Source organism: Hyperolius riggenbachi, chromosome 6 (genome assembly GCF_040937935.1).
Source record: "Hyperolius riggenbachi isolate aHypRig1 chromosome 6, aHypRig1.pri, whole genome shotgun sequence".
Classification (NCBI taxonomy): Eukaryota; Metazoa; Chordata; class Amphibia; order Anura; family Hyperoliidae; genus Hyperolius; species Hyperolius riggenbachi.
Window position 1 is genome coordinate 232,909,759 of NC_090651.1, and position 26,182 is coordinate 232,935,940.

The following is a 26,182-nucleotide window of genomic DNA, read 5'->3' on the forward strand; positions in this document are numbered from 1 at the left end:
TCATTCATCCATCCATGTCTCGGTTATTCCCACAATGTCATAGCCTTTGTCATTCAGAATGAACTCTAGTTCGTCTATTTTATTTGCAAGGCTCCGAGCATTGGTTACCATGCACTTTATATTTTTACTAATACATTTACCAATTTTGTTTACACGAAATGGGCTACTTGAAGTTTTACCAACCTCCTTAATGTTTACACTGTCCCCACCCCCCTCTCCACCCCCCATAATGTTAGGCTCCCACTGTCTTTTTACCTTATCTTGTCTACATATTGAGACTTTATCCTGAGAGACTAACTGTCCCTCAGAGGGGCTCACAATCTGATCATATGTCATATGTCTATGTATGTATCGTAGTCTAGGGCCAATTTTTAGTGGGAAGCCAATTAACTTATCTGTATCGTATGCTATTGGGATGTGGGAGGAAGCCAGAGTGCCCGGAGGAAACCCACACAGACACAGGAAGAACATACAAACTCCTTGCAGATGTTGACCTGGCTGGGATCCGAACCGGGAACCCAGCGCTGCAAGGCGAGAGCTCTAACCACTATGCCACCGTGCTGCCATACTGCTGTACTATATTGTACTGCCATCTTCAGCAGTACTTTACAGAGTACGTAGTCATGTCACTGACTATCCTCTGAGGAGCTTACAATCTAATCCTACCATAGTCATAGTCTAATGTCCTACCATATTATTATTATGTATTTATATAGCACTGACATCTTCTGCAGCACATTACAGAGTACATAATCATGTCACTGACTTTTCTCTGGGGAGCTCACAATCTACTTGCTACTTGGGGGGACATTTCCTACTTGCTTTTTTAGGGTCACTTTAATTATACCTGGGGAGAAAACATGGCCCCACCGACTTTGGACTGCACTCTTACTAGGAAATTTTAATTGCCACACCCACTGTATGTTATGGACACGCCCACTGCAGTATTTGACCACTCCCATTTTTCGCCGCATGCCCTCCCCGGGGGGGGGGGGGGGGCGTCATAGGCTTTGGGTGCCTAGGGGAGCCCAAACCCTAAATACAGCCCTGGACAAATACTGGAAGGGAGGCACAAAGCTGAGGGTGTACTGTCCCTGGCTTCAGCATGAGAAGCAAGATGGCGGTGCTACAGCAGATCTAAATGTGAGTCTGTTCTATCCATTGCAATATACCAGATGTAAACTTTTTATGTTTATCTAACTGTACACAGTGCATAGATTGCATATATGTATTGCTGTTCAAACTTTTTTTGGCTGTAGGTAGTCTTTAAAGTAACTGAGACCTACGAATTCTAATAGGGCTGACTTTGAAAAAATGAGTCAACAAGCTCAAAGAAGCTCTTTTGCATTAATAACAACTCAAATATTGTAACTCTTCCTGTACTGGAAAACAGAAAGAGACTTCACATAATTTCTTAGTAGACACTGGCATAACAATAGGGGATGTGACCCCTGCCGTTGCGGGGGGGCCCAGGGCCCCCCTAGGGCCTTCTCGGGGACTTTTTGGGGGCAGGAGGGGTCGCAGCATAAGAGGAGAGCTGTGGCCGCAGATCGGTGGGGAGCGGGGAAATCCCCCCCCCCCCCTTCCCTCACCTCGGGCTCTCCTCTCAGCGCTCCCCTCCTGCAAGCAATCATTGGTGGTGCTCGTGGCAGCCGTGGCGGCGGCAGGCAAGCTGAGCACATACCTCCTTCTGGCCGGTCTCCGATCACTAAGTGCTTTATGGAACTTCCTGTGTAAACAGGAAGTTCTATGAAGCACTTAGTGATCGGAGACCTCCGGCCAGAAGGAGGCATGTGCTCATCTTGCCTGCTGCCGCCACGAGCACCACCAATGATTGCTTGCAGAAGGGGAGCGCTGAGAGGAGTGCCCGAGGTGAGGGAGGAATTTCCCCCCTCCCCACCAATCTGCGGCCACAGCTCTCCTCTTATGCTGCGACCCCTCCTGCCCCCAAAAAGTCCCCGAGCGGGCCCTAGGGGGGGGGGGGGTGGAATTTTTTTTTGCAGGGGGGCCCGGGGCTTTCTATTTATGCCCATGTTAGTAGAGCTAGTATCATATGTGTATATGTTTATCTCATCATGTCACGTCACTTCTGGTTCACTATAAAACATATATTGCAAGCAAAAAATTGACAGCAAAAAATGACTAAAGTGTTAACCCTCTGTAAGAGAGCAGTCAGCTGCTAGGTGTGAACATCCCAGGTGATGGTGGTGAGTTTTATCCAGAGATCATAGGAACATGCCCTTACTCTTATTGAAACCTAATTCTTATGTAAATTTATGGAAGTCTCATGTAATTAAGCTTTTCCAGAAAACAATGCAATATATCTACAGAGAGTATGACCTGCAGGATGTTCTTGTATTTTGGCAGGTCTGGCTGCTTTGCCTGGCTGTTTGCCCAGCCATCTTTATAATGAGGTGATTTTACCATTTTTCAAAAGGCGGACAACAAGTGCGACTCTTGTCCCTGCATCAGTCGTCAGCGGGCCTAGTTTATGAAAATGCAGAGGAGAAAAATAAAGTATGTTGCTATAGCAACCCTCTTCCAGATGTAATTTTCCTAGCAAAGATTAGTAATGAAAGGGAACTGATTGGCTCCTATGCTTAGACCATGTATTTATAAAAACACCAGCATATTACAAAGTGCTGGAGAATAAATAGGGCTACATACAATATAAACATAGAGTGACAGAGAGCAAGTAAGCGGTTATACAACATAGCACAAGGTTATACATGCAAACGGTATAAGATGCATGATCATGCGACAGAGACCCAGCAATTCAAGTCCGAGTTAGTCCATGGGAAGGGTGTAAGGACACAATAAGGAGGGGAGACCCTGCCAAAGGCTTACAATATAAAGGGGAGGGGGACACATAAGGTAGGGCTGCGGAAAAGGTACTGGGCTGAGAGAGTAAAGGTGTGGTAGATGGAGGGTAGGCAATTTTAAAGAGGTGAAACCCTGCTCACAGTGTAGGCCTAATTAAAATTCGGCCTACTGATGCACGGCCTTGTGGGTATTGACATCATATGCAGCTCATTCCTGATTTGCATATGCTGATATTAAAGGCTGGATATCTGAGCACTCATATTTTAGACACAATCCAAATTAAGAGTAGGGAAGGGACTCCCCAGCCCCCCCCCCCCTCCCAACTACATCTATGCCAAATTAAAGTCCCCCAGCCCCTCTGGTTCACAAGATAGCATTGATATAGCCTATCTCAGGAACCAGGCTGCAATTTGGCACAGATGTAGTTTGAGGGGTCCCCTCCCTACACTCAAATATTTGGAGTGTGTAGGAGCAATGAGTGCTGAGATGTCAAGCCTTTAATATCGGTAGCATAATATAATTTTGTAGATAAAGGAGGATCAGACACAGCATCATCATAGCAACCCAATCTAGCGGAGAGCAGAGAAAAAGCAGCAGCAGTAGCACAGGATCAAACAGCACTGACATAGCAGCCTAGTGGAGAGAAGAAAAATAGCAGAAAATGACAAAGTGTGAAAAGCAGACTGTTTCATTCTAAAAATTGTGGCAACATTTTGCCACAATTGCCTTTGTAATTCTTGTTCAGGGAACGAGCATCGCTCCTTGAATGAGGTTTGCAAACAAGAGTTGCTACAAAATAGCTCGGATTTTGCAGCGCTTTCAAGTGTGAAACAGGGTCCTAAGCAATCTGGATAAACTTGGGTATCTATATAAGGAAAAAATAGTGTGTCTCCATTGAGGAAATTAAGAAAAAAACCTCCAGTTCTGTGCAACACTAGTAAACATGATTCCTTCGATGCTGCAAGAGGCACTTTTTCTATACTTTGTGCAGCACCATGGAATAATATGGCTCTTTATAAATCAATAATAATAATACCATCACACTGACAGGGTAAGAGGATTTTTCTTCTCTTTTACTTATCTCTTCTGATTTCCCTATATTGTAAAAAAAAATTCTCTTTACAGTTCTTCTTTAAATATGGAGAGGCAAGTGACTATATTTTAAGGTAGGCTAAGTGGTGTGCGAAGTTCAAATATTTAACAAATGGTGCTCCCAACTTCTACAGAGGACCTGATGCATTTAAGTTAGGCTTCCATCAATCAGGTGATCTGCATGACTTGGGCAATTTATGTTGCCAACCCGGTGCAAAAGGACTTGCCTCTATTGTGATTGCAGAGTCTTCTTATTGCGAAGAGCTCTCCAAGTTGGAAAGAAAAGTACAATGTAGTCTTTCCTGAATTTGCCTTGCTTCCTCCAGTATCAAAACATATATGAGCTCTCAGAGTATGTACAAATTAATGTTACCGCGAAGCTAGAATTGTGATAGAAGTCTTTGTCTGGCATATCCTTGCAGTTGTAGCTGGGGAAATATTGACATAAATGTGATAATTGTTACCTTGAAAGCTGACTGGCTTCTTTTTGTAACCCACAGGCAATAGGGTTTCCATCCTGTGGTAGGATTTCAGCTTGACTATAATGCCTCTGGGAAGGCCTGTGGGTCTATGTAGGATTAAAGCTCTTTGGATCTTGTCAGAATCAAGTTATCCACTGGAATAGCTTGAAATAGCTCTGTTATGGTAAGACTGAGGTCAGTAATGGAGTCAGGTACTTCACTAATTGTGAGGTTCACGTGTTGGGCCCCATTCTCTGAGTTTTCCAAATGCAGTGTCACTGAGGTCAACTTTTCCTGGGATTCATTAACAGTAGTAGGAACTAACTGCTCTTCAAGTTCCCAGGTCCGGAATCTGAGCACAGCTACAGCTGCAGCCATGCAACTAACATGATGCCAACTGTTTAATCCGAATGGAGATTCTCTACTGTTGAAGGAACTGAACTGTAGCTAAGAGCTACACAATAGTGCATGCAACAATCAGTGGATGCTAATTGTTACGGTCGTGTATGTGTTGGTTCAGAGTGAGAGGTCTGGTGAGCATGATCCAGCAGGAGGTCCACCCCGATATGTCCTTTCTTTGGTTCTTTTACAATGGATATAGAGCAATTAAGGTTTTGTAACACAGTTTATAATAAAGGCTATCTGCACTTTTTTAATTGATTCCCTGTGTGGCCAGCACTCTATAATTTTCTCTTCTTTTGATTAGTCCGATTTCTGAGCATCCTTATTTTTGTGTTGAGCTACAATGCTAATTTAGGCTTTAAACCATCTAGCAGTGTGGCATCACATAGGTTCAGCTCAGCAGAACCCTGGGGTGCTTGAGGGGGGATTTTCATTCTGTAGCTGGATTTTGACCCATTGGGTGCCTTATTTTGGGCTAAAGAGATCTGTGGTGTTGGCAAAGTAGGAAGCTCCAGTATAGTGCTTGTACTAGATAGCCTAGAACATCTCACTCAAATAGCAGCCATCTTGCCGGTGCTATATAATTTTGCATAGCATCCCATGGGATACCTTCAGTTTACACTCTACTCTATGTAATGCTTACATGTCTATAGATTTCCAGTTCTGAGAAAAACAAATAAAAACAAAAAACAAAATAAGAATTCGACTGGCTGCTATGGCCAAAGAAACAAAATAAGAATTTGACTGGTTGCTATGGGCAGAAATAATAATTCTTATTTCAGACACAGTGATCCATAAAATCTGGGTTGTCTAATATTTTTTCTGTGGACCAAGTTGTGCCTCATCAATCCTCCATCTCATTATTATAGTGCAGAAATAAAATATTTGCAGAACAACAGATATAAGCGCATTCTGTGCAACTGAGATTCCAGCAACCAGACTCCTTGCGCTTTGGTAAAATGATGATTATAAATCATAAAACGTGGGCTCAGATACATTGCATGCAGTCCGCCAGCTCTGGAATTTGATCAATGAGGCCGCTGAAGTCTCTATAGGCAGAGAACACTATTGCAGGTTAACTATGTCGGGCTGCAAACATTTCCAGTGCAAAATAGAGAACTCCAAAATCATTCCAAAAAAACGAAACATTAATCAAGACACTAAACTAAAGCTACACACAAATCCACCATGACCTCGTACACAAGTTTCAGATGAAAGCCTCATACACATCTACAAGGTATTTGGGATTGATGACGTACAGACACATTGCTAGCCTACAGATGCACCAAGAATGTGTGTGTGGGGGGGAGGGAGGTCAGGGTGAAACAGCGGGTAGAGGCAGCAATTTGAGGACAGTAATGCTAAGTTCACGTTATTGGGCATTGCATAACACCCAAGCTGCATGCAGGCATTACGCAACATGCATTTAGGAAGTTCTAACATGCATGTTGCTTTTCATAGCATGAAGAGTGTTATGGTATTGTGCTTGCTAATGCATGCTTTATCCAAAAACACACTACAGAAAATGGGTTTGGATAATGTGGTCTGTTACAATGCAGTGGTGCAAACATGGCCATACAATTGTATGGGCAGTCTAATCACATGCAGCAACACAGTATGCTGCATCACACATAATTATGGTTAGAAGAAGAGGTATTAGGATTGAGGCTGCATTTCCACTTGTGCGGTGCGAATCGCCGCGGTAAAAATTTGCATGCGGCTTAGAATTTTACATGCGGGTCTATGCAAATTTTCATGCGAATTCGCATGGATGCCGATGTATGCAAATTTAACCATGGCAGTGCTGTTGTGCTTTTCCATTGTTTCTATGCGAATTTGCATGCAAATTCACATGAAAATTCGCATACCCAAACCTCATGCGAATTTCCTATTAAATACATTGTATGCAATTCGCATAGCGGTATGCGAATTCTGATGGCTCTGCCATGCAAATTTTTTCTGCACAGAAAAACGCAAAGGAATCCTGACAAGTGGAAACAGTCCCATTCACTTGTATTGCTATGCGAATTTGCATGCGAAAAACGCATGCGAATTCACGATAGTAGAAATGGGCCGTGAATGTTGGAAGAATGACTAGGGCATGAAGTGGGACCAGGTAGGGTAGTTTTTAACAGCAACAGTATTTACACTGTAAAGCACATCTGAACTTAAAAAAACAACAACACAAGGTGGCCATACCTGGGGTATCTCCAGTGCCCTCAAAAACTCTCTGGCCCCTCAGCGTGGCCGGCCTACTTCCCCCAGTCTCTGGAGCTTTCCCTGAAATGTGCCTACTCTGTCCACTAGTGTGCCTCCTTCTCATGCACTGTGCCATGGCTGTCTGCAGGAGTCTCGGCCGGGAGCATCCTGGGCATGTGTGGTTACAAATATTTCCTGCACATGCTCAGAACCCTCCTGGCCGTGTGATTGCTGTACACTGCAATTTGGGAGCACAACCAAAGAGGGTGCGCTGAGAGGTCTTGCTCCAACTGAGTTCAGACCAAAACAAACTTAAGGTTAACAAAGAAACTCCATGCAGATAGTGTCTTGAACTGCTAATTTTCCACACCTGGTCTAATCTAGTGATTACCAGTGAATATGAAAGCTCCCAAATCACAGTCTCTGTTGTAAATTTGGTTTTGTATGGATATGTTTTACCAGGCTTACATGTAATCAGATTGACGTAAGGTTTGCCATGAATCCCTGCAATGTATAGAGCTGAGCTAAAGAGATTGCCTTTCTCTCAGTAATAGTGGAGTTTGTCCAGACAAGATACATTCCGCATACCCAGTACTTTTGTTGTGAAATTTACTTTCAACGTCTGGGGTGTTCCCATTAATGGATCTTCTACATCTTTGATTGTCCATGAATATAACTATGCTTTGTCGTGTGCAACAATATCTACAAAGGCTTTGGGTGCAGCTTTGTGCAGGAGAAAAAACAAGCTTATTTTCCATCAGCGTAACATTAGCAGAAATCAATAAATGTAATATCCACCCCGCCAGCAAAATAATGCTGAAACAATAATCTCAAGCATTGCTCACCGCTCGAATCTGTAGTATTTCTTCTGATCTTAGCTGTTGATAAGGTGTATGAGTATATATACTGTGTATGTATATATATATATATATATATATATATATATATATATATATATATATACACACACATGTATTTCACATCCCTCTTATACACCCATTCAGGCATGTCAGTCATCACCCATTTTTCCCTTGGTGCTACTTATATCCTTGTTGGAGGGGAGAGGGGAAGTTTACCAGGGACTGATGTCATAGATTGGGTGTGTCTGGGAATGGTTAGCTACACCTGAGTTGGCCCTAGTGATGGGCACCCACATACTGGTAGTGCCAGAAGTGGGTGGGACTGTGGTCAGAGAAAGGGATGGAGGACTCGCGTCACTTCCAGTATGCAGGTACATGTCACAAGGTATGGCTCGGGTACTTCTTGGCACCAGTATTGTATATTCGAGGCACATGTGCTGTCCCAGCTGCATGCCTCCTCGATCACTCTGCATATGCGCAGTCTGTAAAGACTTGTAACTGCGCATGCTGGAGCACCATTGAGGCACATGGCCGGGACAGTGCATACGCCGTAGTGCACTATTCAGCCACAGACTTTAATTAGGGAGACAATAGAGGAGAATAATAGAGGAGACCTGGAGGACAACTAGGGACTTTAAACACTGGGGGGGGGGGGGGGGCAAAGAAGCCCCATATATGTATAAGTTAAACCACCGATGGCAATGGTGCTGTCCCTTCTTTTTTTTTTCTTATCTGCCAGTGGTAAAGATGATGAGCCACAGGTGGATCAATGTGGATCAAACAACATGACAAAATTACATGGCGAATATGAATATTTTTTAATATATCTTCCAATGTATTTCTTTATTTTTTTACCTACTACAGTAGAGTCCTGGTTATCTGGAATTAACTAACCAGCATGCTCAACAACCCAGCACAAATTGCCGACAGTGGTGAAGGCATCAGCCAATCCCCATCAGTGCCAGATAACGAGACTCTACTGTACTGTCCTTCAGTAAAATTCCTTTTTAATACTAGACCAATCATGTACACTTACAACACAACAGGCGATCATCACACACAAATATTACTTTTAGTTAAAGGACCATCAGTATTAAATAAATTCTTCAAATGATAAGGAACATTTTTTTTTTCTGCTCCCCTTTTTATTTACCAGTTACAGTCTATTCCATGTGAGGTCTACAATGAAAGCTTGAAAAACAGATGCAATTCTGCGACCAGATAATACCATGCTCCATTACATACACAAAAAGGACACAACCCTTCAGCCTTATTCCAGCAAAGTAAATTAGAGAGGGCAGTCTATTGTTTACTCAGCTGTAAACATGCAAACATAACTGGGCTTTCCTGTCAGAAAATCCAGCAAAGTAAGTGTCATGGTACTTTAGAGGCAAAAAAAAAAAGGTTTAACATTCATAGCTAAATTCATACAACACATGAGCTTATTAAATATTTTATTAAAGAGACTTAGAGATGAAAAACTAAGAAAAATCGATTCCTATAAACACGTGTGAGTCCCTCGCCGTCCTCTCGCGGTCTGTCATTCAGCCGAGATCAGCCCCGGTAACTTGCTCAGTCGGGATCAATCTGGGTCTTTTGCGTGTGCGGGGACCCACTGCACATGGGCAGTAGACCTGGACTGATGTGACTGAGCAAGTTACCGGGGCTGAATGGCAGATTGCGGGAAGACGACGAGGGACTCACACGTGTTTCTGGCGCTGGAGGAAGCGCCAGGGTAAGTATCGATTCTTCTTAGTTTTTCATCTCTGAATCTCCTTAAGAAATTGTAAACAAAAATCAAAGGATTTACCGTAAATTTCCCCCATAAGAAGTACAGTAGATACGCATGCATAAGCTGACCTGTGCACTTGCTACCCATCCCCCCCCCCTAAATTTTGCCTAAAAAAGCTATGGCCCGCTGATTAGTTGACCCCTCCATGTGCAACAGTAGCCGCACTTGCAGAACACGCCTTGGAGCATGCTGGGGGATGCAAAGCGTGCATTGAAGCCGATGCAGAATGCACATTAGAGGGTGCTGTGTAATAGGTTGCGGAGACAACGCCGCCCCGCAGAGCAACATGGCGGCGGTCTCCGCTTCCCAGCCGGCGGGTTCCGCATCGCAGGCGGAATCACCGGCGCAAGTGTGTGGGGATACCGCCGCCGCAGCTGGCGGCAAGGCGGCGGGTCTTGCAGCGCAGTTGGCGGACCCCGGTCCGCATTCGTACGCGGACCCCAAGCCTGGCCTCTCCAACACACAGAGGCAGAGGGTAGCTCTCGCGCGTGCAAGGAGGCAGGACTTTTACCTCGTACGTAGGAGGGTCAGCTGACTATCCAGTCAGCTGACCTCAGGAGGCCTTCTGATTGGTCGGGCGGCTGGGTGGCGCTGCAGATGCGCTCCCAGCATATAAGGAGCCTGTGTTCAGTTGCTCCTTGTCTGCTGTCGTGAATACACTTCTGTGGTAGCGCTCAGACCTTAGCTCAGTGCCCTGGTGTTGATACTAAGGATTTCACACCTTAGTTAGGATTGTATTTTGATATTGTATCTGTGTTTTGACTTCAGCTATCCTTGACTACTCTCTCTCTCTCTACGCTATTGTACTTTTGCTTATCTGATTCTTGTTGCCGACCTCTGCCTGATTACCGATTACTCTTCTGCCTTCCGCTCCTGTACCTCTGCCGCCATCTCTGTTGCTGAACCCTTGCCTGTCTGACCTTTCTCCCTTCAGTGGAACGTCTCCCACTGGAGGGTTATCTCTGAGGTTTGCCTCTCCGAGACGCCTGCCCCAAGCAGACGATTGCTGCTAGGGGTCGAGATTCCTCATTCTGCCTGGTTAGAGGATCTCACTCACGGGGTTCCCATTCAGAGGTAACCACACCTCTGAGGAATTGCCGTGTGGTGGATATTTCCACATTACCGTGATATATTACTGTCTTTTTGTGTTTCCTTGCTGGGTGTCCAGAGGTTAGCAATATATCTGATTATCGGTGATACTGCAGATCATCAATAATCAGGTATATATCTGCATTCTTGGTGATACTGCAGATCGCCAATAAGCAGATTCTCTCTGCGTGCTGACACCGATCGTTACAGAACAGCAGACCATACAGTATGGATACACTACGCAGTCACAGTCAGGTCGAGACCCTAACCACCTCGCTTAACAACCTCATTGAGGTGGTTAAGTCACAGCAGACTCAGATCGACCAATTGGCTGGGTCTGTACGGGTTTTGCAGACGACTGTGGCCACTGTGCAATCCCCTCCGGTCACAGATCTCCGTATGTCAGTGCCCGAAAATTTTTCAGGGCAAAGATCTGACTTCCAGAACTTTCGCAACCGGGTTTTGTCTTATTTTGAGCTACGACCAACTTTGTCAGGTACTGAGCAGCAAAGGGTGACCTTTATTAAGTCCTTATTGTCCGGGGACTCACAAACCTGGGCATACGGTCTTTCACCCGAGAATACAGCACTGACGTCAGTTGAGGAGTTTTTTAAATCAATGGCTATAATTTATGATGACCCGGATGCTTCGATCACGGCTGAGAGGAAGCTCAAAACTCTCAAGCAGGGTCGAGATTCGGTTGAGGTTTATGCGGCCGAATTCAGAAGGTGGGCCGTGTCATCCAGGTGGGGGTCCTATGCCTTATTAGACTGCTTCCTCTCAGGCCTATCAGACGCAGTCTCTGAATTGATGTTAGGACACCCAGAACCCAAGTCCGTCGATGACGACATTTCCTTGGCGATACGTGCGGACCGCAGATTGCGCTATCAGCGCCAATCGATAGGCAGGAATGCAGTAAGAGCTCTCTCTTATGCATCCTCATCGCCTACCCCTCCTACTGACGAACCGATGCAAATCGGACATTCTCGGTTGACTCGGGCCGAGAAAGAAAGCAGAAGGGCAGAAAATCTTTGTTTATATTGCGCAGAGCAATGTCATATTGCTCAAAATTGCCCCAGGAAATCGGGAAACGCTGCTGTCTAGGTGTAGTTAGAGGTAATACCCTAGACGCACAGAGCTTACCTCTAAATCAGAATAGTCGGTTACTCCTCCCGTGTTCCATTTCCTCGGGGAATTTTACTGTTTGTACAAAAGCTTTCGTGGACTCTGGGTCCGCGGCCAATTTTATTGATTACGAATTTGTGAAAGGACTGGGTGTTCCCTTACAACTCTTAGACCGACAAATAGTCGTCACAGCAGTGGATGATTCTCCCCTACTGTAGACAACCTCTATCTCAGACCCCAAGGTTGTCATGCACGATAGGGGTTCTACATAAGGAGAGTTTACAGTTTCTTGTTCTTGCTCAGCTGGTCACCTTATTGCCACACTCATTGTTTGGGGAGGATTGCCATTTGCGCTGCCAAGGTAGAGGTTAAAGGGGTACCAGCACAATACGCTGAATTTGCGGATGTGTTTTGTCCTAGGTCCGCTGACAAACTCCCACCACATCGGAGTTTCGACTGCCCTATCGACCTAAGATCTGGTTGTATGTCCCCTAGGTGTCATCTCTATAATCTTTCCGGACTGGAGAAATTGGCAATACGGGAGTACATTACTGAGAACCTGGCAAAGGGGTTCATCCGCCCTTCCCGGTCACCGGCCGGGGCTTTTTTTCGTTCAAAAGAAAGATGGTGGTCTTAGACCTTGTATTGACTACCGAGGTCTAAACAAGATAACCATAAAGAATCGCTATCCATTGCCTTTGATAGACGATCTCTTTGCCCAGATTACCAATGCCAGTATTTTCTCAAAATTGGACCTACGTGGGGCATACAACCTGGTGCGCATTAGGGCTCGTGACGAGTGGAAGACGGCCTTCAATACACCCGACGGGCATTACAAGTATCAAGTTATGCCCTTCAGGTTGTGTAATGCCCCGGTCGTCTTCCAAGAATTGATTAACGAGGTCTTCAGGGAGGTGTTGGGGAAGTTTGTCTTGGTATACCTTGATGACATACTGATTTTTTCTCCAAACCTCGTCGAGCATCGCAAGCATGTCAAATATGTTTTAAAGAGATTGAGACAAAATTTATTGTATGCAAAACTAGAGAAGTGCCTCTTTGAGGTCACTCAAATTCCTTTTCTGGGATACACTATTTCAACATCAGGTCTCTCTATGGACCCAGAAAAGGTTTCAGCTGTCTTAGAGTGGCCGCAACCGGTAGGCTTAAAGGCACTTCAGAGATTCCTTGGTTTTGCTAACTACTACCGGAGATTTATCAAGGGATTCTCTTCGGTAGTAGCCCCTCTGACTAGTCTAAGAAAGGGGCGGACCCGTACCATTGGTCCTCAGAGGCCCAGTCAGCCTTCAACACCCTTAAAATACTATTTTGCTCTGCACCAATATTGAGACATGTCGATGTCACTCTTCCCTTCATGGTAGAGGTAGATGCCTCGGAGATTGGGGTGGGGGCGGTCCTGTCTCAGCGTTCAGGTGTGCAGGGCAAGACACATCCCTGTGCCTACTTTTCACGTAGATTCTCTCCTGCTGAGGGAAACTACGATGTAGGCAACAGGGAACTCCTTGCCATCAAGCTAGCCTTTCAGGAATGGCGTCATTGGCTTGAGGGTGCAGAACATACCATTAGTGTCTTTACTGACCATAAGAACCTGGAGTACATTGAGGGCGCCAAGAGACTTACTCCCAGACAGGCCCGCTGGTCTTTGTTCTTTACACGCTTCAGATTTGTCATTACGTACACTCCAGGTTCTAAAAATGTCAAGGCAGATGCCCTCTCCAGATGTTTTGAGCCGGAGACAGCCCAGTCAACATCCCCCGAGGGTATTCTGCCTCCCAAGGTGGTGCTAGCTGCAGTTGAGACCTGGGAGGATTGGGCAGCCACACTAGCTGATTATCAGTTAGATACCCCGCAAGGGAAGCTGGAAGGGGTTCTCTTCGTGCCACTTCCTTTCCGATTACGAATCATGGAGCTGTTCCATGCCCATAAGAATGCAGGTCACCCTGGGGTCACTCGCACTCTAGATCTGCTCACTAGGTGTGTGTGGTGGCCGTCATTGGCTTCAGATTGCAGAGAAGTTGTTAGAGAGTGTGTTGTCTGTGCCAGGAACAAACCTTCTCGCCTGGCTCCGGTGGGCACCATACAAGCCTTGCCAGTACCAAGTGAACCGTGGACCCATTTGTCCATGGATTTCGTTGGCGAGCTCCCCAGGTCCGAAGGTATGACAGTCATCTGGGTAATTGTAGACAGGTTCAGCAAGATGGCCCATTTCGTTCCACTTAAAGGGTTTCCCTCAGCCCAAGAATTGGCCGACCTTTTTATACAACACGTCTTCCGGTTACACGGAATCCCGGATGATGTAGTTTCTGATAGGCTTTGCCATACATTGGGTATGAACCTGTCCTTCCCTTCAGGGTATCACCCACAGACCAACGGGCAGACTGAAAAGGTTAATCAGGCCCTGGAACAGTTCCTGAGATGCTATGTGGCGGACTCGCAAACCGAATGGGTTAAATTTTTGCCCTTTGCCGAGTTTGCGCACAACAACCTGAAGAGTACGTCAACAGGGTTGTCTCCTTTTCAGGTTGTGTCAGAAAAATCCCCTAAGTTTTCCCCATTGCCTGTGTGTTCTTCCCCCTTCCCTGCCCTAGAGGATTGGCAAGAAGTTTTGAATCAGGATGATACCATTTATTGACTAACTTAGAGATGGATAAACAGTGAGCTTTCGACTTATAAAAAGCCTTCGTCGGACTGGTTCCTGACCAGAACTGGAAAACACAGCTTATATACACTGACATACAGAGGAGAAACATTCTTTAGCAAACATAAATGTAATTAGATGCCTTAACTGTTACTGAGGAGGCTTTCCCAGGCATCCTATCTAAACTGATAAGATCAATAGAATCCTCAACATGACATAAAGCAGACTCTGGTGATGGGGAGACATCGTAAATTCCGAATTCAAATGGTGACTGGCTTGGTTACATGCACCATTAATTCTAAGCTTAAGAGAATTGTGGCATTTAAAGCCAGCACCTGAAAGCAAATAAAATGAATAGTGACAGTGAATTCCATCTTACACAGCATATGGCACAAAAATGAATGAAAAGATAGAAAAATTTAAATTAAAAGAATTGTGGCACTTAAAACCCATCGTACCAGCACAAGAAGTTAGAGTCCTTGTTTAAACCATCTTCTACAGTTTTGAACCAATGTATAAACTTAGTTTCTTGTGTTAGTCTCATGTTTCCCGATTTGAAGCCACCCATTAATACAGTGACGCGAAAATCGCTTAAACTGTGTCCAGGTAAACAAAAGTGTGTTGGTATTGGGAGATCAGTATATTTTGTAATATCCTTTTTCCTGCTGTTAATAGTGGATCTGTGGTGTGTCATGCGATCACGCAGTGGTTGACTTGTTTCTCCCACATAAATTCCTTTGGGGCATTTTGCACACATGATCACGTATACCACATTAGATGAGTCGCAGGAATAGGTGCCTTGTACTTTGTATTCCTGTTGTGTACCTGGTATTAGTATCCTGTCAGTGGAATGGATGTGTTTACAGGTCCCACACGTTTTCCTAGAGGATTGGCAGAGGGATTTCAGGGATTGTTGGGGACAGGTAAAAAGAAATTTAGGCATAGCCTTTCAGAGACAAAAGAAACAGGCCAATAAGAGACGGTCTGTTGAGTGGCACTTTGCTCCAGGAGACAAGGTGTGGGTGTCAACAAAACATTTGGCACTCAGACAACCGTCCACCAAGTTGGGTCCTAGGTTCATAGGACCTTATCCGGTGGTCAAAAAGATCAATGAGGTTTCTTATGTTATTGACCTTCCAGCCAGCATGAGATGTGGGAGATCGTTCCACGTCTCCTTGCTGAAGCCGGCAGTGTATGTGGATTCCTCCCCCCCCCACCCCCCAGTTGTGGTAGAGGGCCAGACAGAGTTTGAAGTCGAGAAGATCTTGGATTCTCGCCTAGTGCGGAATTCGGTGCAGTATTTGGTCCATTGGAAAGGGTATGGGGTAGAGGACAGGTCCTGGGTTCCAGAGGATCGTATGCATGTCGAGAGATTGAGGAAGAGATTTCATCAGTTACATCCTGAGAGACCATATAGGAAGTGTTCGGAGTCCACTCCTCAAGGGGGGGTACTGTAATAGGTTGCGGAGACAATGCCGCCCCGCAGAGCAACATGGCGGTGGTCTCCGCTTCCCAGCCGGCGGGTTCCGCATCGCAGGCGGAATCACCGGCGCAAGTGTGTGGGGATACCGCCACCGCGGCTGGCGGCATGGCGGCGGGTCTTGCAGCGCAGTTGGCGGACCCCGGTCCGCATTCGTACGCGGACCCCAAGCCTGGCCTCTCCAACACACAGAGGCAGAGGGTAGCACGCGCGCGCGCAAGGAGGCAGGACTTTTACCTCCTATGTAGGAGGGTCAGCTGACTATCCAGTCAGCTGACCTCAGGAGGCCTTCTGATTGGTCGGGCGACTGGGTGGCGTTGCAGATGCGCTCCCAGCATATAAGGAGCCTGTGTTCAGTTGCTCCTTGTCTGCTGTCGTGAATACACTTCTGTGGTAGCGCTCAGACCTTAGCTCAGTGCCCTGGTGTTGATACTAAGGATTTCACACCTTAGTTAGGATTGTATTTTGATATTGTATCTGTGTTTTGACTTCAGCTATCCTTGACTACTCTCTCTCTCTACGCTATTGTACTTTTGCTTATCTGATTCTTGTTGCCGACCTCTGCCTGATTACCGATTACTCTTCTGCCTTCCGCTCCTGTACCTCTGCCGCCATCTCTGTTGCTGAACCCTTGCCTGTCTGACCTTTCTCCCTTCAGTGGAACGTCTCCCACTGGAGGGTTATCTCTGAGGCTTGCCTCTCCGAGACACCTGCCCCAAGCAGACGATTGCTGCTAGGGGTCGAGATTCCTCATTCTGCCTGGTTAGAGGATATCACTCACGGGGTTCCCATTCAGAGGTAACCACACCTCTGAGGAATTGCCGTGTGGTGGATATTTCCACATTACCGTGATATATTACTGTCTTTATTGTGTTTCCTTGCTGGGTGTCCAGAGGTTAGCAATATATCTGATTATCGGTGATACTGCAGATCATCAATAATCAGGTATATATCTGCATTCTTGGTGATACTGCAGATCGCCAATAATCAGATTCTCTCTGCGTGCTGACACCGATCGTTACATGCTGCAGCTTGCTTGTTTACCTGTCATACGTAACTACTACGCTAAAGCTCCAAGCTCACCGTCACGTGACTGCAGTGAGCCTGGAGCAATAGTGGCCAGTTCAGAAGTTGCTGGTAGACATGTGGTTGCAAGCCGGAGCGAGCTATTAGTGATGAGCCAAAATTTTGTGTTAGTGTAATCACAACACAAAATAATTTTGTGATTTAATGTCGTAATTTTACATTAACCACTTCAGCCTTCAGTCGTTTTTCACCTTATGCATCTGGGCAATTTTCACCTCACATTAATTCGCCAATAACTTTATCACTACTTACCACAATAAATTGATCTATATCTTGTTTTTTTCCGTCACTAATTAGGCTTTTTTTGGGTGGTACATTTTGCTAAGAATTATTTTTTTAAAATGCATTTTAACAGGAATATTAAGAAACAAATAGGAAAAAAATCATTATGGCCCAGTGCACACCGAGCGGATCCGCCGGCCGCATCCGCCTGACAATCCGCTTGGCTAATGTATTTGAATGGGCTGGTGCACACCGGAGGTTTGAGGTTTCTAGCAAAAAAAAACGCAAACCACCGGTGTGCACCAGCCCATTCAAATACATTAGCCAAGTGGATTGTCGGGCGGATGCGGCCGGCAGATCGTATCAAAATCCGCTCGGTGTGCACGGGCCAAATGTCGCAATCCGCACCACAAACCGCTAGCGTTTTGTGGATCTGCTAGCGGTTTTGGTATGCACTGGGCCTATTTCTCAGTCATTACAGCCTTAAAATTATACATGCTATCGTAATTAAAACCCACGTATTTTATTTGCCCGGTTATTACACTATTTAAATTATGTCCCTATTACAATGTATGGCGCCAAAATTTTATTTGGAAATAAAGGTGCATTTTTACAGTTTTGCATCCATCACTATTTACAAGCTTATAATTTAAAAAATAATAGTAATATTTCCTCTTTATATGCATATTTAAAAAGTTCAGACCCTTGGGTAACTATTTATGTTTTGTTTTGTTTTTATTAAAAAATGTGGGTATTTATTGGAGTGTGGGGGGTAAACAGTTAATTTTAAATGTAATGAATTGTATTTATTGAAAAAAATGTATGTAGATGTAGTTTTACTATTTGGCCACAAGGTGGTCACAGTCACATTATTTTTGTTTGTCCTGTAAGCGAGCTCTCTCGCTTACAGGAAGTGAAGGGAAAACGGGAAACTTTTTTTTTCTTTAGAAAGAACGGGGCTTCTAAAAGAAGCCTGTCTGTCTTTCTAATGGGGACTTTGATCAATTAATGGGAACTGTGTTCTCATTCATTGATAACCGGGCTAACAAGTGGCAGCACGGGAGCACGCAGGCTCACACGTGATCACGTTTGGTAGCGCAGTGCAGATGCAGCCTATTGGAAGTAATAGCAACGTACAAAAGGCGAAAGTATGGTAATTTTGTGTTTCATTTTGTGTCATTCATAATTTCTCGTTGTTACAAAAAATTACAAGAAATTCCGAGTAACACAAAATCGTGTTTTACACAAAAGTTTGTGACGAAATAATCGTAACTACAAAATTATCATATGGTACTCTAACATGGTACCCTCATCCTCAGAACAGTGAGTGGGTGAAGAAGAAATGCAGCTCACTGCACTAAAACTGCCCAGTTCAGGCATGGTTTTGCCACACATGAGGTAAAGAAGGAAGGTGCACACCCAGGTGTTCTTTCATTTTTTCTGACTAAATACAGTTTTGCCCTGCCTTAAAACAGAAAGTAATTGTATGATTGCTTATTCTCATCCTTGATGAAACATCCATAATGCATCACCTCAGCACAGCAGGTGGAGCCAAGCGAATGATTCCCTTTTGCGTCATTGAGCCAGGATATGCATCTAAACCCTATGGTTTGTAGTACACATATAGCCCTTAGTTGCACGGAATAATACATCCCCCACTATACAGAGCCGTTTAGGGTTCTTGCCCTTTGCTCTATAAAAACGCTAACGGTCCTTCAAAGAAACCTTACTTAATTTCCCTAAAGCTATTACAACTCCTACCCAAAGCGTATTTCAAACTTACATCTTCAGTTATACTTTTAAAAACACTTTAAAAATAAAATTTGCACTTAAAAAACACAAAGCATATGCATATTTTAAAGATTATTTTTTTTTAAGTATAATCTCATCAGTAGGCCACGCTCAGCATTCAGCCAGACTTTGGTGGCTGCTCAGGCTTCTCAGACACAGCGAAATGAACGTTATCATAAACCAGAGCACACATGAAAATAGAAATCAGTCAGGCCTCTCCCGACACTCACCTCTTTTTTCCTCCTCTTTGTTTTGGTCGCCTTGTTCTCTTTCGATTTTTTGGGTTTCTTTCTCTTCGGTGAGCTGACGGGTTCTTCAGGAAAGAATTCCTCTAACGCTTCCATGTCTCTCTCTTCCTCCTCTGGAAACAGATACAAGACAAGCAGAATGTCAATCCTTTCTGGCCATATATTTTCCATGCACAAATTAGAATTTTAGCCATGGGAGGAGAGGGTGCATGTTGATATATTTTGATGGCGCTGATTCCCCCAACCCCCCCAAACATTTCAATGTGAATGACTTTTCACGGCTGCTATATTGCAAACAAAGGTCAATGCTATCAGACAGTAACAAAATGCAAAATAGGTTCTTCCGCCTCTTTATCATCCACAATCCTCAGAATTCCATTACTCTCCTCGGCAAAGGAATGCTGGATTCAGGTTAATGTCACATCAGTGCCTGAGAGGTTAGCAGGGAAAATACAGGCTGCAAAATGGTAAGCTGAGAATTCACAAACTATAGGTTGTCCAGAACAACCAGATTATAAGAAATGTATAAGGGTGGTTAGGACATGTATGCAAGCATCTCAAGGTTGCTAATGACAACACATTAGTTTGTTTACGAAAACTCATTAGGTACAAGAAGATGCACTGTCCTCCATTTACTAGTGCAACATACAATTGCATTCAGACAGCTAGATTTATCACTGCTTCAGCTATGGATGATGAGGTGCTGCCAGTCACAAACTAGAAAGTGAAAGGAATGAATGAAAAATGGTAATATTGCAAATATAATCTCTCAGAGCAGGACATTTGACTCATTTGCTCAGAGCAGAAAATATGTATCTTCTACATAAAATTAGAAATATTGGTCAGCTATTGCAGATGACCCTACTTTTCAAACTGAAGCACACCAACTAAATGACCAGTTTAGACAGAAAGGTTATACAGTAGTGACAAATCCCCTGTCAGGGCATTTAATTAGGTCAAAGGTTCATTCAACAGGAAAAATTATTGTACCAACAGGGTACTTAAAAAAAAGATCACAACCTAACAACTTCCCATGTATTACTGAGTCTGTATGTAAACGCAAACAGTTTGAGAAAATATTATTTTCTGTTGCATGATCTCATTACCCGTGTCATCTCTTCATGTCAATTGCCCTTAGTCTCCTAGTCTAGAACCCATTCTGTCATCATGGACCAGCACCTTCTGTAAGTTAGTGAAAAGTGCAAGCTTGTTCTGATTTTCAAGTTCTCTCTGGTTTTGTTCAGTCACTAATTTGTGGGGAGAATAGCAATGTAGAGGCTTAATTATCCCAATATTGGTTTCCAGCTAAGACTGGAGTAATAGATTGTGAGCCCCTCTGAGGGACAGTTAAGTGACAAGACAATATACTCTGTAAAGTGCTGTGGAAGATGTCCTCGCTATATAAATACTAAATAATAATAAATGTTTAATATAAATAAATATTAAATAGAATAAAGTGCTATTGGACAGGTATAGACAATTAAAAAATAGACTTTCAGTATTGCATTTACAAATAATGCTTAATAAATTATTATTGGTACAAATTCCAGTCATATGTAATTTACAGCAGTGCTTTACCCACTAACTGCGCAAATACAAATAGTCCCGGGACTGCAGCTAAACACAGCAGTAGCACATTATCTAGTGTACTATATAATTACGCACATGCTTAGGTACTATAGATGCATAATTTAGGAGCGTACATGCAAAAATAGGAGAATATCAGTGAATTTACCAATATACTACTCTTTTGCATTGCAATTACGATAGTAAAATATTGGTAAATGAATAATACCAATATTGTACTACAACTAAACCTAACCCTAACCACACCCCCTCCGATGCCTAACCTAAACCACCCAGACGCCTAACCTTAACCATGCCCCCTACCTAACCTTAACTGTCCCCCTCAATGCCTTATTTTTCCTGCCCTCCCGTGCCTAACCTTAACCACTCCCCTTGATGCCTAAATGAAATGATTTGGATCTGTAGTATTAATAATTAATAGAACATTAGTAGCAAAGGAAATAGTCTCATATTTTAATTGTTAGATATATAGCTTTTTTATATAACGTTGCATAATTCTGTCATATTTGCAATTACAAGCCACGCTCTGTATTTTAAATTATAACACAAGCAGAGCTAATGACTCTTTCAACTTCCCTGCAGTAAAAATCTTATCTAAATCTGTCTCTGACTATTTCTTTGATGTATAATCCGAGAGCTCAGAGAGGATCTTTTGCATAGATAACAAGTGAAGTTTCTTAAAGGGAACCTAAACTGAGAAGGATATGGATTTTTCCTTTTAAAGGGAAGGATCAAGCAAAATAAAAAATTGAGTTTCACTTACCTGGGGCTTCTACCAGCCCCATGCAGCCATCCTGTGCCCTCGTAGTCACTCATTGCTGCTCCAGTCCCCCACTGGCAGCTTGCCGAACTCGGAGGTCGGCGGGCCGCATTGCGTACATTTTTACGCATTCCCGCTAGTGCAGGAACATTAACACATACATTTTTACGCATCACTGGTTCAATGCGTACATTTTTACACATTGAACCAGTAATGCGTAAAAATGTATGTGTTAATGTTCCTGCACTAGCGGGAATGCGTAAAAATGTACGCAATGCGTCCCGCCGACCTCTGAGGTCGGCATGCTGCCAGCGGGGGACTGGAGCAGCAATGAGTGACTACGAGGGCACAAGATGGCTGCATGGGGCTGGTAGAAGCCCCAGGTAAGTGAAACTCATTTTTTTTATTTTGCTTGGACCTTCCCTTTAAAATAATACCAGTTGCCTGACTCTCCTGTTGATCCTGTGTCTCTATACTTTTAGCCACAGCCCCTGAACAAGCATGCAGATCAGGTGCTCTGACCGAAGTCAGATTGGATTGCTGCATGCTTGTTTCAGGTGTGTGATTCAAACACTATTGAGGCCACATAGATCAGCAGGACTGCCAGGCAACTGGTATTGTTTAAAAGGAAACATCCCTCTCAGTTTAGGTTCCCTTTAACTCTTCCTGTACTGGAAAAAATATTACACTCATATTTGTGCTTCTAATGTTCTATTTCTTAGCTGTACTACACATACAAACCATGATATCATACATTTATTTTAACTCCCTGCCGCCAGTTCGCTGCAAATAAAAAAAAAATCTAAATTCTTGGCTGCCGTAGTCACCCATATAAATAATGGCTTTGGTTGGAAATCTGATAAATAGCGGGTGCCAGGGTCGCTCGCAATGCAAAATGCGCAATACAAATAGTGAATGCAAGCCCCCACTATTTGTAGCTGAATTTTGCATTGCGGGCAGCCCTGGCACCCGCTATTTATCAGATTTACGACCAAAGCCATTATTTATATGGGCACCTGGCGCCCAATGACCACCTATAGCCGCTATTAATATGAGAGCCTGTGGTGGCGCTCAAACTTCTTGTTTCTAATTGGAAATCTAGAACTGGACTGTCAGATTTTATTTTCATGCTGTAGCATATTCATGTTGGTTGAAGTTCCTTAATGAAGTGGTTAATGCTACAAATAATATTGGTTCAATAGTCTAATTAGTATTTGCAAGACTGTATAGGCCATATTGTGGTAGTTTGTGAACATATAGTACACTAGATAATATAGTAGATATCCCTCTGCCCTATGTTGCAGAGACCTGCAACCACCCAGTGCACAATATACTGACAGGTAGCCATCACTACATAAACCAAATACAAAGGGTCAGACCTCCGATCCACAAAATAATATCCAATTTATTTAAAACCAGTTAAAAACAGGACCCCTGATGACAGCGAAAGTCCGAAACCTGGTGGGATTTAGAGTAGTGGGCAATTATATACTGCCAATTACTGTATATTTGCACTTTATGTGCACTATTGTTGAAGGCTTGTGTTATGGCTGTGCTTAGCAGCAGAATGATTGACCGCAATTTGCAACAAAGACTGAGATGGAAACCAATGATTGTGAAAAACAAAAAGTTTTATTGTCAATCAGTGCGACTATATACAAATGAGCAAAGGCAAATCTCCACAGTGCAACCCACATATAACACAGCAATCCTAAACTAACTATCTAACTATACAAAATACACAGATATAAATATATATACAGACAAGACATAACAGCAGACAAGGGCAGGGAAAATCAGAGTCAGAGTAAAACAAGAAACATTAGCCAGGAGATCAGATCAGAATGGAGCTTCTCAGAGCAGGGAGCACAGAGCACAGCAACAGGACAGCCAAGCTGAACTGAGGTTCTGGCAAGGTTCTGAGGTAGGTGCAGTCCTTATATGGAAATCCACACAGCTGATGTAATGATGAACAATTGTCTAGGACAGGGGTGCCCATTAGGTAGATCGCGATTTACCAGTAGATCACAAGGACTTCATGGTAGATCCCGACCGCACTACATTTTCCATTCTGTGTATATAAGTGTGCTCCTAAAACTGCACATAGGTAGGTCATTTTGACTTGCTAATTTTTTAAAGTAGCTCACAAGCCAAGAAAGTGTGGGCACCCCTGGTCTAGGATGAGTTGCATGGGGGCCACCTGCTGGTGAATAATGAAAGTACTGCTGTTCAGATACAGAGAGCCACCAGCAGGTAAACTAGGAAACTGTAGGAAAGATCATGCCTGTGAAGTGCTGTAAAATGCCACCTGCTGGTGAACACAGATAATACCACAGTCCAAGAACCTACCGTAGTGCCAACAGCTTGTTAATGCACCAGAGTCCTGTTTGCAAGGACCCACCATGTGAGAACTAGTTTCTAAACCTGTTTTAACTGGTCTTAAATAAACTGTATTTTATTTGTGGATCAGAGATCTGACCCTTTGTATTTGGTTTATTTGGTGATGGCCACCTGTCAGTATGTTGTGCACTGGGTGGCTGCAATATAGCGCCGAGAGATATCTATACAATTGTTCTAACAACCTTTTGGAGAAAGGAACCTCTGCTAACTGTGAAGAGCTTTTATCTTTCTACCTGCTCTACACTAGGTAGTATGCTATTGTTGTGCTTAGCTGTATTCCCAAGATTTATTTATATTTGCAGTTACTGTATTAAATTACTAGAATCTGTACCAGTAATAAATGATTAAGCATTACTTTTACATTCAGTTATTAGAGTCTTTATTATCTAAAGTGATATACATTTATTAGGACACAGGTATTGGATGTCTCTCTCTTCTTCTACATTGGGACGCTATGCATGGCAGTAAGCATCTGCTGCGTCCAGTGAACCCTGCTCTGGCTAATCTGTTTTGGCTCATTTTGCTGACTCAGCTTATTTACGGGGAACATTTTCACTGTCTGCTGTACATTAAGGTCTTTCTTAACATACTTTTGCTTGAGATCTCTGTTTTAGCTAAACTATTATATTATTTCTCAGTCTCAGAGGAGCTTCCTTAATGAGCCTGCCTACATCCAAGCACTGCTCAATGCTACAAAGACATAAAAGAGGCAGATGCATAAAAATTAACAGAGAAACTAACAGAGAATTAACAGAGAAACAACTTTACTTTTATTCCTTGGGCAAATGCCAATAATAATTAGGGGTTATTGTAATTTGTACCTACTAGAAGCCCTAAGAAAAGCAGTGAAAATTCAAAACACAGATTTATGGATGCACATATAATTCAAGTCTTCTCTAAGACTCACTCCCAGGCATGCTATCTCACTCCAACAGATGGAGGAATCTGAATGTTGCACTGGGTTTTGTTGGTGTTATACTGACCCTGCTTTACCATCTACAGTCACATGCAGCATTTGTGTTCAGCTCAGACTGATAGTTCAATGCAAGCCTTTCCAATGTTAAAAACTACATAAGGCAAGCAATGATGGAGAGCGTTGCAAGAGTTTACTGACAGAATGTGTAGCTATACATGCAGCAAGCCCAGCACCAGAGCAGTACACAGGGCAGTAAGAAAGTACTACTCAGTCAGCAACAAAAGACAGAGGAATTTGATACTCTTTTATTCCTCACTAGTGGCAACCTATGTGCAAGCAAGGAGGCTAGCTATCCAATGAATCTAAATGAGCCACTGTCTTTCCTGTTAATGTTTAACATATAAATGAACTAAACATGGTTGAGAAAAGGTAAAAAGGAAATCTGCTACATAATATTATTGTTCCAATTTGTATCGTATGGCATTAGTAGATGCGACATTGTTTTGAAAAGACACACGAGGTGACATGTGACATGATGAGAAAGGCATGTGTATGTACAGTGCCTAGCACACAAATAACTAGGCTGTGTTCCTTTTTTTCCTTTCTCTGCCTGAAAGAGTTAAACATCAGGCATGCAAGTGACAGTTTCTGCCCGGGTCGGGACCGGGTTTGGACTGGGTCAGACTATAGCATAACCCTCATTGATAAGGAATTACGGCCATCAAACATTTTACTGTCAGTAAATGGCTTTTAAGAGCAGGAAAGAGATAAAAAGGATCAATAATTCATAGATTTGAGCTCTGGCATACTTCAATGAAAGTGTCATTGAACAGAGACAATGAAACAGGAAAAAATTAAAAACTAGATTTAAATCTAAAATAAAACTGTGGGGTATCTTAAAAACAGTCATTTTTAGGAGAAGGAGGATGGATACAATTGTTTTTCTCATCAGTTTATTTTCACCTCGGATGTTCTTTAACTATATTCGTACTTAAAAAAATTAGAAACATGTTACTTTAACCAAATGAATTTGTTTCTTTTAAAGATGCCATCCAGAGATACTTAGATGAATGGACTTTTTCTTATCGGCAGGAGCAGTATGCAGGCATTCTGTTGGTGTCGCCCTCATTGGTAAGGCTTTCAATGTTTGGACAGACAATGTTCAAGAAGCATTAGAGGCAGATATGAATAGG

The 26,182-nt window shown here is 43.4% G+C and overlaps 1 protein-coding gene across 7 annotated transcripts in view; it reads right to left on the reverse strand.

The window, feature by feature from the left end:
- The window catches only part of CHD5 (chromodomain helicase DNA binding protein 5), a 401,420-nt gene that overhangs the window by 325,722 nt on the left and 49,516 nt on the right, over nt 1-26,182 (reverse strand). For all 7 annotated transcript variants that reach the window (XM_068240507.1, XM_068240506.1, XM_068240505.1 and 4 more), the window contains exon 2: nt 19,309-19,439. In XM_068240507.1, coding sequence (XP_068096608.1) covers nt 19,309-19,422 — 114 coding nt within the window. In that variant the 5' untranslated portion in view covers nt 19,423-19,439. The remainder of the gene's footprint in view (nt 1-19,308; nt 19,440-26,182) is intronic.